Raw genomic sequence first — 10,520 nt, forward strand, 5'->3', positions numbered from 1 at the left:
ATCATAGTTTAAGTTAGAGATCATAGTGATGTTTCGTACCTTTGCATGAGGAGATTCTCTCTAACTTGGACCTCGTTGAATTGTAATTGAATACCCTTGCTATCCACTCTCAAAGGAAAGGGGCATTCCTTTCCTTTGAGAGAAAGGAATGCCCCTTTCTTTTACTCATCAAAACAGGTTCAAAGAAGAGGACATGGAGAAAACCCTGTTATACCATTGGGAAGAGGAGTCGAGCTAGGGGACGTCTGGTCCATGTTTAGGCAAATGAACAAAAGAAAGGCAGTTAAAAAGTCCCAGAACTGATGCGGAGGATAGCAGTATCAGACACAGAGAGGGACACGTGTGTTAGGTTATGTCATTTGCTGCAATCATGAAAGACAAAACTCTTAGGGAGGATGAGGATGTGAGGGAGCGTCAACTCTTGATGTGGATACGATGCTTGAGCTGAAAATAACCTCGCAAGACACTAGATAAACAGCTCCAGGGCAAGATCGGCTATGCCATGTTCAGACAGCTACCAGGGGAAGTATTGAAACTTCTGGAGAGGTGGAACCCGGGCCTAAAGAAGCTGGAAAGGGGCAGAAAAATAAATAAATGTACAGTACTCAATGGCGGAAGACTGCTGTCCAAACGTCAAGTGCAGCTTGATCCAGGATGAACGATGGAGCCAGGTGTCTGTGAAGATGTGGGCTCAACAGCCAACCACCTCCCTCTGCTTTCATCCATCTTATTTTTCAGATGGCAAGGAGCATGCTGGGTAGTGGAGTAGCCTCAGGTCCTAGCTGGGCTCGTTTAGCTTCCAGCTCAGCTCTCCTCCCTCTCCTCCCTCGGGCAGTTTGGAGGCGTTTGGTCCGGCTGGATGTTCGGCCAACTGGATGTTGATGAATGTATTCTGTCGTATGCCATTATAGTGCTCCAGCAATAAACAAGAAAAAACAACAAATTAAGACCTAAACATGTAAAGAATGCATTTAAATGCACCGTCACTACCATAGCACTGTCACTGCAGAAAGTGGACAGACTCCCACCAGTAACGTTTTAACTGGAGCAGGCTTGAAAAATGATTCCATAACTCCCTGAAAATGGGAAAGAAATCTACCCGGACCCCCCGAGGTATAAAAAAACAAATAAGCCTGTCTTAATTACACTGAAAAGTGTAATTAAGACAGGAATTGAAGGAGATACTGTATTGCAGAATAAGGGGTTGAGTTAACTAAATATATTTAATTTCACTGTACCATGCATGAAGAGAAAAAACACTAATTAAGTTAGAGACGCTGAAAGAAAGTTGCACTATACACTCCTGTACGGTAGGGGGCGGTATGCGCGTTAAAGCCACCTGCAAGCCGCTATTAAATTTGAGAAGAAGAAGATGATGAGGAGGAGTCTGTTTCTCACACTAGCGCGAAATTTTGAAGATGTCGTGAAAAATTAAGAAATGAAATGGCTGAAAAACACTCCAAGTCTAAACTTAAACGAAATAAATCGTCTGTCAAAGACCTCCAGCCGGCCATTAGTTCCCTGAAGAGGAGCCACACGGCGTCGGTTAACACCGGGACCACAGCGGAGACGGGGAGGTGGGTGTTGTGTTCAAGTCGAAGCTAAATAGTTAGTTTTTTTTCGTCATTCACTGTCCCCCGTTCTGTCTGGGGACTTTATTAAAGACCCCGCCTGTTCAGAAAACGAGACGCTAAACGAGGGAACGAACCTCCATTAAAATCTTAAAACAGTTTATTGTTTCCTCGCTTTTCTAGCTGAAGTACGTGAGTGACCGAACACAACCGGAAAGCTTTAACGAATAAGTGGGTGATACTGAAAAATCCGGCCATGTTCGTGGTCCATCAACACACCTGTGAGGACACAAAGCGCAACTTTTAGAAACGCGTCACACTTCTTGTCTTCTATGGTGCGTTTTGGTTTGTGGGAAGAATGCAACTTGGGGGGGAAAACCAGAACACTAAACATTTTGAACGGATTTTAACCTGACTTTTTTTGTTTTGTATTATTGATTGAAAGCAAATGTGTCACCTGTTTACAAGTTAGACACCCATACATTTCTGATTTTCAGTAGACACGTAGTAGCAGGTTAGCCCACTTTGATTTGTTCCAGGGCTGTTCTATAAGTCATAACTAAGTGTAAGGCTAAATCCAAGATGAACAAATTCCTTGATAGCTTTAAGGAGCATTTCCCCTCAAATGGAATCAACCAAATGGGACTGAGTGATCGATGGAGAGGAGTCAGATGTGGAGCAGCCATACAATACATTAACTACACAACATTTTACACACTCACAATTTTGCCTAAGAACACAGCCATAAATAAAGAACGGTACCAAAACAACAGTTTGGTGACGAACAATGCCATGATGGAGCACCTCGCCGTATGGCAAAAAGTGATAACTAAGTTGCTCGGGGAACAAAACATGGAAATTTTGGCTCCATGACCAGGAAAACTCCCCAGACCACTGAAAACTTGTGGTCAATCCTCAAGAGGCAGTAGGACAAACAAAAACCCACACATTCTGACAAACTCCAAGCAATGATTATGCAAGAATAGGCTGCCATCATTCAGGATGTGGCCCAGAAGTTAATTGACAGCATGCCGGGGCGAATTGCAGAGGTCTTGGAAAAAAGAAGGGTCAACACTGCAAATATTGACTCTTTGCATAAACTTAATGTAATTGTCAATAAAAGCCTTTGACACTTGCTTGTAATTATACTTCAGTATTCCATAGTAACATCTGACAAAAACATCTAAAAACACTGAAGCAGCAAACTTTGTGAAAACCAAATACTCGTGTCATTCTCAAAACATTTGACCACGGCTGTATATATATATATATATATATATATATATATATATATATATATATATATATATATATATATATATATATATATATATATATATATATATATCTCCTTGTTTCTAAAAATGCGAGTACATTTTTGCATTCACAATTTGAGTTTTCTCCCTCTTACATTGTTCTTTACGAAAGCAGACCCGGTGCACCAGATCAAAGAGCAGTTTAATGAATCATTTCATTGCCAGATTAAAAAATGCATACAGAAAATAAATTAGAAAAAAGAAACATCATCACATCCTGCTCAGCTCTTTTAGGGATTGGAAGACTAAATCTAGTTTTTATACATGTGGAAACTCTTGATTGATTAAAAAAAATGTTGAAACATTTGTTAAGAAGCTGCACATTTCCTCTGGGTGAGGGTCTATACAGATACGGCGCTAGTAGCTGTGTGTGCTATCTGCTTTTACAGGTCAGTGTGGTGGAGCAGCGAGCAGCTTCCTCCTGAGCAGAGCCTGTGGGCGACGGTGCTGCAGTCTGCTCTGCCGTACTTGGAGACTCGGCACCTGGTTCCTGATCTCCCCCATCCATCTGCAGCGGTACCTTCCTACTGAGTCCAGTGCTCCTCGCTACACGTTTCCTGTTGTGAACATGATGAAACTTGTGACAAAACTCGCCGACACCCAGCGGCGAGCATGTGTTCGTGCGTGCTCTTGCTGTGCTGCCTTGCACAGGCCGTAGTAATGTGTGTCATCATGCTTCCAGGCTGAGAGGTGTAGATTAGGAGGACGGTTATTTTCACTATCAATTCATCTCTCACAGAGATGGACCTGTGTTATGTTTGTGCCATTTCCCCTCTAATTCTAGGTCGGTATGTCTCTTAACCCCCCCCCATTATTTAAACCACCATTTTTTTTAAAAAGCTGTTTGCAACACTCCCTCTTAATTTGTCTTAAAATGACTAGAATATAAAATCTAAATGAGCAAATTTTAGCCCATTAAAGTTACTGTGAAGAACTTATAACTACCGATACGACTATATGACCGACATAAGTCAATCAGACCATCAGCTAGAAGATCAGCTATTTCTAAAGAGTCCACGCAAAAGCAGATGAACACATGAGTGGATTTCTGAAGGGACTCTGGTGCTCGGAAACACTACCGCTTTTGCCCACAGGGACCGCTAACATCAACTCCAGATGTTCCTCGTGGTACCTCTATAGCTCTAATTATTGTCAAAGTCACATTATTGGTGCTGCAGGTGTTTGTGACGGCACCAAACTCGTAAAATGCAGAAAAAATGAAGGAACTCGTTTTCATCGTTTTACAACGTTATCGCCAGGTCATTGTTGCTCTTTTTGATTTAGATTTGGTGACGACAAACTGCTACCAAAACCTTAAAAAAGGGACAGCTGGATGCAGGGAGATCGCCTCGATGTGGCATTATGCTGATTAGCTGTTTCGTACGTAATTCTGATCTGGAGCACAGCTGTTTACATGACATCACGTACGTCTGGCTGTCAGGACACGATGTCTCTCTCTCTCTCTCTGTGTCTCTTAGATAGTCCTGATGGGCAGGTGACACCTTAGTAATGAATGGGTGTGAATGATGTCATGCAGCGTTAAAGCACTTTGAGTTTGAGGCTCCGTGCACGTCCATTTACCATAAATGGGATTAGGATCGCTTTAGTTTTCTCCTGTGAATGATTGAGTCTAATTTATGCAGACTGCCAATCTGGTGGTCAGAAGACTAGAAACGCTCTATACAAGTACAGTCCATTAACCATTTACAGTGTTGCAACAGAATGAAATTGAATATTACTTTTCATCTTCTAATGCAATATGATGTTTATTCTTCGCCCAGCACCGTCTGACAGCATCAATGTGTGCTCCACCAGTGAGCAGTTAAAGAAAATAGTCCCTACTTCTCACTGCTTTACTATGCCAGTAGTATATATGCACAATCTTTATTACATTTGCTAATCGTTATCAAACCTCTGGCGTGGTACCAGATGGTTGCTCAATGTTTGGCTGTGCAGTAACAGGGTTTCTTTGTTTCCACTCTTATTAATACAGATCTGGACCACTCCTGTGTTATACCTCCTATCTTGTTTCACAAACAAAATGACCTTTTATTAAATGATCATTTTATGTGCTGCTGTCGTTGAGTGTTGCATCTGTTTGTTCCCCGTGCCGCTTTAGAAACCCACAGCGTTAAAGTTCAACGAACAGCAGTGGTGTGACCTCAGCGAAGAGGTGGCTCCCTTCCCTGAACCCTCTCCACCTTCTCCACGGACTTCACGGGGTCCCGATCCTGTCAGTCCAGGCTCCTCCCAGCAGGAGCTCTGGGTGAACACCAAATCTGGACCGGACCCGCCCGCAAGACCGCCGGCGTCTCACAGCAGGCGCAGTCACGACGGCGAGACGGCACCCCTCCAAGACCTCACCAAGAGAGCACGGCCGTCCCTCCACAGCTGGGAGGGGCCCCCGTCATTGGCCGGACCCTCAGGTGTAGGGGGACACAAGGGGAGGGCGGGAGGAGGGCAAGAGGAAGAGACTGGACCGGTCAACAGTCGGCTTCTCACAGACCAGGTGTTGAAGTCTGACAGACGAGTTTCTCTTCAGAGGGAGGACGAGGAAGAAGAAGAGGAGGAGGTGCACACAAGTGTCCGAGGAGATGAAGGAGCAGCAGCAGGAGGAGGAGGAAGAGGAGGAGGGCTGCAGAGCTGCCCCATGTGCCTGATGGTGTTCCCTGTCGGGTAAGAGATTCAACACACATTTCTCACTAAAAGTTCTTCTTTTCTATTTTGTTCAAACTTCCCTCTTTTTGGAGAAGTGATTACCTCGGATAAGTAAATGTCCAACTCCACGGCTGTTCAACTGCCCTTTATTCCTTTTATTCCCTTTATTGGAATAAAAGTGGAATTTGGAATGACTCAGAAGTATGATATTCCTCTCAAATGTGTACGTCCCTGTGTACTATTTAAAATACTTGGTACTTACTTTGTATTCTGTTTGTTTTGCACTGAATTATGTTTCTGAGAACATTTGAGGCGAGAAATACTGTAGCCAATACAGGAACAGAAACAAGAACCATATTTGATCAGCGCCGGCCTGTTTGATCAGAAACTGAACTCTGATTGGTTGTTTCCCTGCGATGGCGGTGGAATAATGAAGAAGTAGAAGGAGGCAGAGGCAGCTTTAACTAACATGCTGAACGTGATCCGTTTGGATTTTTGCGCCGGGCTAGCTGAGCCAATATATGAAGTTAATTTTGACCTCGTATAAAAGTGTTTGTTTGTCTGTCCGTACCAACCGTAGATCTCCTTGTTCCCGTCTCTTCAGGTTCACCCAAACGGACTGTGACGGCCACCTGGCCCAGTGTCTGTCAGAGGTGAATGTGGACATGACCTGGTGAGACGACAGGAGAAGACACGCACACACACACACAGGATCATATTCTGGGTTTGTATGATGTAAATGTAATGTGATTAATAGCAGCCATGCTGTTGTTTTCAGTTGTGAGTGAACTCTATTGATGCTAAACTGCCTGGAGCTCAGCAATAAAGAATATTTTGGGAAAACAATTGTTGGTTTTTTTCTCAGCAAAAATAGAAAACTTTAACCTTGGCTCCAAAATATATAGAAAGAGTTTGATGGTTGCCTGTATGTAACCAATGACAGTATGAACTGTGTGGGAGTGACGTAGTTCATAAGGTGTTCTCTCCCTCATCCTGGTTTGTGTGCTAAACTAAAAGGTGTGTGTATATCTCGGTATAGGCGGTATTGCAAAATCCATGTCTGTTATAGTTTTTCATAAAAAAGATCATAGTATGTTGTAATAAAAAGATTCCATAGTATGTCATGAAATAAGTGGAATAAATCATAGTATAGTATGTCTTATATGTCATGAAAAAGGTTATATCCTAGTATATTCAAATGTGTCACAGAATAGTATAAACTTAAAAGCTCATTAATTGTCATACTATAGTATGTCATAGAAAGAGAGGTCATAGTATGTCAAATGAGTCATAAAAAAGTATCTAATTAAAAAGCTCACAGTATGGTATGTCATGAAAAAGGCGGTTTACGTCTCAGGTAGCAGCAGCGACCTGTCAATCACAGGTAGATTGAAACCATAAACTCATGTTTACAATGTTTACTGAGGGGATAAATCAAGAGAGAAGTAGAGTCATTTTCTCATAGACTTCTATACAACCAGAGGAGTCGCCCCCTGATGGCCAGTAGAGAGAATGCAGCTTTAAGTCACTTCTTCTGTGGCTTCACTTTTCAGATCCGCAGGTTGCTTCTGGTCGTAACCACGACATTGACCGACTCGCTTCACAATCTGAAAATGTGGAGCGTTCATTTTCAAGAAGACTCAACTGCAGATGATTTAATATTCATATCTAGCAAACACCTCTAGTTTATTTTGTCCATATCAAATAAACATAGAAAATAGTGTTAGATGATCAATATTGGTTCATTGCATTTTTCTATTCTCCCAGTACGAACAGAGTAGAGGTGATCAGAGGATGTGCTGGTGTGTGAAGCCACACACACACACACACACACACACACACACACACACACACACACACACACACACACACACACACACACACACACAAGCTGTAGCATCAGCCAAGAGTTTTCTGCCGCTGTCTGCAAAAAGGAAAGACTCACTTCACGGAAAACCAGTATCATTTTTAATAATTACACATATTTACAAAGATGCGGTGAAGCAAAATGGAGCATTATTTTAGAACAAAAAACATCATAGACCCACTTCATTTATTTTTAGATAAAGATTCTCTTTCTCTCAGATGTTTGAGTGGCCTTCACTGTTCTGTTAAGTGGTTTCAAGGACTCCCAGTTCATTTCATTGGTCCCTCAAGAAAAAAAAACAATGTGCAAATAGATCAACAAATCATAAAATGCAGCGAATGAGATGGAGTTTTGGGGGGTTGGAGGAGGAATATTTCTAGCTTCCTGAAGTGTGTGTGTGTGTGTGTGTGTGTGTGTGTGTGTGTGTGTGTGTGTGTGTGTGTGTGTGTGTGTGTGTTCATTGTGTAGGACTAATCGGTGACTGTGGAACTGTTTCATTATCTCTCCTCTCTCTATCTGCCGTTAAAGCCCTACAGCTAATTGAGACCATTTGACTCAGGATGAGCTAATTAATCCTGTTACGTGGTTATCAAATTAGCACGGGTCAGATTTCATCAGCTACATCTCAGCCAATGGAGACAGAGCTCACTACAGAGGCCACCAGCTCTTTTCTCTCCGGGACTTTAATCCGTGCTTGTCGTTGATATCAACAGATCTGATCCCAGCATCACAAATATCGTGTCGTTCGCTGTGCATGTGAAGTTCAACTTGCTGAACCTGAGACGGCGTGTGCATACTTGATTAGGTGGATTTTAAGACCACGCGTTGGGTTGGCTTTACACTGGCTGCTGTCATCTGCAGGTAACAAACTCAGCCGGAGCTAGAGAACAACACAATACTCAAGACTCAGCAAATACAGACGCTTTACTTGTTAATACTTTAGTCATGGGAGAAGACAAAACATTGCATTATGTCTCGCTAAAATACAGTCTGACGTTGGAAAAGTTTCCTGATTTCAATCAAGACACGTGTCCGAATAAAAAAGAGAAAAACAAGAAGGAGATTCTGATCATTTAATGATCATTTGATCAGCATTTGATGGCAACTTTTAATATTTGTCAATGCTGAATATTAAGATGATTTTGACAATGTGGACATGACAAGAGATTTCGGAACAGACAGACGCATCCTTTCCATAATGTTTTGAGAGACTTATAATAGCAGTTTGAGAAATCTGGTTTTAGATATAATAGACTTTTATTAATCTCCACCGTGATAACTCATCATCCACAGCTATTATAAAAACTGTCCACGTTGGATGAAGTATTTAGTGGAAAGGGTCACATTAACGATGTCTGGGAGGTGACAGAACGAGGGTTGTTTTTCCACAATAATCAATCTCCAGATAGTTTTCAGTAAGTAAATGAAGTTATTAAGTCTTTAAAATGTTTAAAAATGATGACAAAGTCCCATAACAAGTTACAGTTATATAGTTCGAGGACTACGTGGAACGCAAACTTCAATTTGAAGTGTATAAAATACCAACAAACAAACAAAAATATTTGAAGTTAAGCATTAAGATAAGAAGAGAAGCATTGTATTCCTCTCCATGTGACAAAACAATATAACCAAAAGGAAACATGTGACTGAAGCGAAAATTTAGATGAATTAAAATCAGCAATTTACATGTCCTGTGCTTTTAAGTCAAAACAACATGTTTGATATCTTTTGGTTTCCTGATGCTTTTATAACTCAACGACACAGCTGACATGACGCCGTCTGTCCTTTGTCCTGAACACTACAGTCACCAGGGAAAAGGAGTTTACAACGTCTCTCTGTGCTCCTGTACAGGGGCCCGAGCATTCCCTCAAGACCTTCTAGAAATGAAGCTATAAAAAAAAATGCATTGAAATATTATTTATCAGTTTAAGGAGATTTTGGACTGGAAGTCTAGGTTGCACTGAGCTGTCGTTGCACCATGTAAAGCCAGCCTTTTGTTGCAGAGATGAAAACACACTATGAGCCCAAAAATGGAAATGGAGACACGTTTCCACAAGACAGCACAACCCACCGGTCACGTGACATCTCCGACCGGCTGCAGATGGTCACGCAGTAGCAGCTGGTGTAGAAGAATCTGAGCTCGGCCAGCAAGCCTGTACACACTGTGGAGGCTGAAGCCGACGCGCCGCTCTGCTTTTTAGCTGACGTCCTGGTTTTATGTGTTCGTAAAGCTGCAGCAGGTACACTGGTATCTGTGGCTTTCTACACATTGAGCTTCACGCTTTGTCTCTTACTGCCACCAGCTGTCGTCAGATCTGATGTCGGCTTGGCACAAATATACTGTTCTACACTGATTATTTGAATTGATCTGTTAAAAGAAAAAGATTCAGTCATGTGTCAGGACTGAGGCTACTGTGCTCCAAAAATGTTGATTCCACTAAAAATGTGAATGGTCTGGACCGACCCTGTTAAGAGTCCACCATGGTATCAGTTGGTTTTCACTGACTTAAGCCAGGATGGGTGAAGAAATGTTCTAGAAGAGATAAGTGCATTCAGAGCCATGGTAATCAATACGATCTTTGAGGCACTTCTTAAATAAAAAGTCGTCCCCCCTACTTAGTGAAAATCCTACAAGATAACAAAAAGAGATGTTGTGTTTAGGATGAAAATGTGCCACTTGCATCAATAAAAAGGCATCGTCAATTCTGGATTCACTACCTACATTATAATACACAATAATAACTTATTTTTTTTTCCTTTGTCATTGTACATTCTTATTTTGTGTGAGTCTTCGTGCTCCCCCCCCCCCCCCCCACCACCCACCACCCTCCCCCCCCAAAAATAGAAAAAAATTGAAACAAAAGAAAAAAAAGTGCACGTAAAATTTCAAGTTCTTCTTCAGAACTGTCATATTTCTCCAGGGATGTGAGACGGGCTGAGATGTGTTCATGACGGCAGGCACGGAATGAAACAGCTCTCCGTTCAAACCACGAAGCTTTTGACATGATGGTGGACATTCAGAGAGGAGAACGGAATGAAGCCGAAGGAGAAAAAAAAAAAAAAAAAAAAAAACTGAAAAGGGGAAGACAACGTAACGTCAGGGAATGT

General features: G+C 42.0%; 1 protein-coding gene across 1 annotated transcript; it reads left to right on the forward strand.

Moving 5' to 3' along the window:
- The first annotated feature begins 1,371 nt into the window (after nt 1-1,371).
- Nucleotides 1,372-6,383, forward strand: si:ch73-70k4.1 (Fanconi anemia core complex-associated protein 20). Its single transcript, XM_054609834.1, has 4 exons — nt 1,372-1,577; nt 3,277-3,403; nt 5,007-5,563; nt 6,150-6,383. Exons 1-4 carry the CDS (start codon nt 1,444-1,446, stop codon nt 6,220-6,222), a joined length of 891 nt encoding a protein of 296 aa, XP_054465809.1. The 5' UTR covers nt 1,372-1,443; the 3' UTR covers nt 6,223-6,383.
- Nucleotides 6,384-10,520: the final 4,137 nt, after the last annotated feature.

The sequence above is a fragment of the Anoplopoma fimbria genome, chromosome 12 (assembly GCF_027596085.1).
Source record: "Anoplopoma fimbria isolate UVic2021 breed Golden Eagle Sablefish chromosome 12, Afim_UVic_2022, whole genome shotgun sequence".
NCBI lineage: Eukaryota > Metazoa > Chordata > Actinopteri > Perciformes > Anoplopomatidae > Anoplopoma > Anoplopoma fimbria.

Coding starts and splice junctions, on each gene's coding strand:
- si:ch73-70k4.1 (XM_054609834.1), top strand. CDS start 1,444: ATGGCTGAAAAACACTCCAAGTCTAAACTTAAACGAAATAAATCGTCT. Junction 1,578..3,276: donor ACCACAGCGGAGACGGGGAG/GTGGGTGTTGTG, acceptor CTGCTTTTACAG/GTCAGTGTGGTGGAGCAGCG. Junction 5,564..6,149: donor CTGATGGTGTTCCCTGTCGG/GTAAGAGATTCA, acceptor CCGTCTCTTCAG/GTTCACCCAAACGGACTGTG.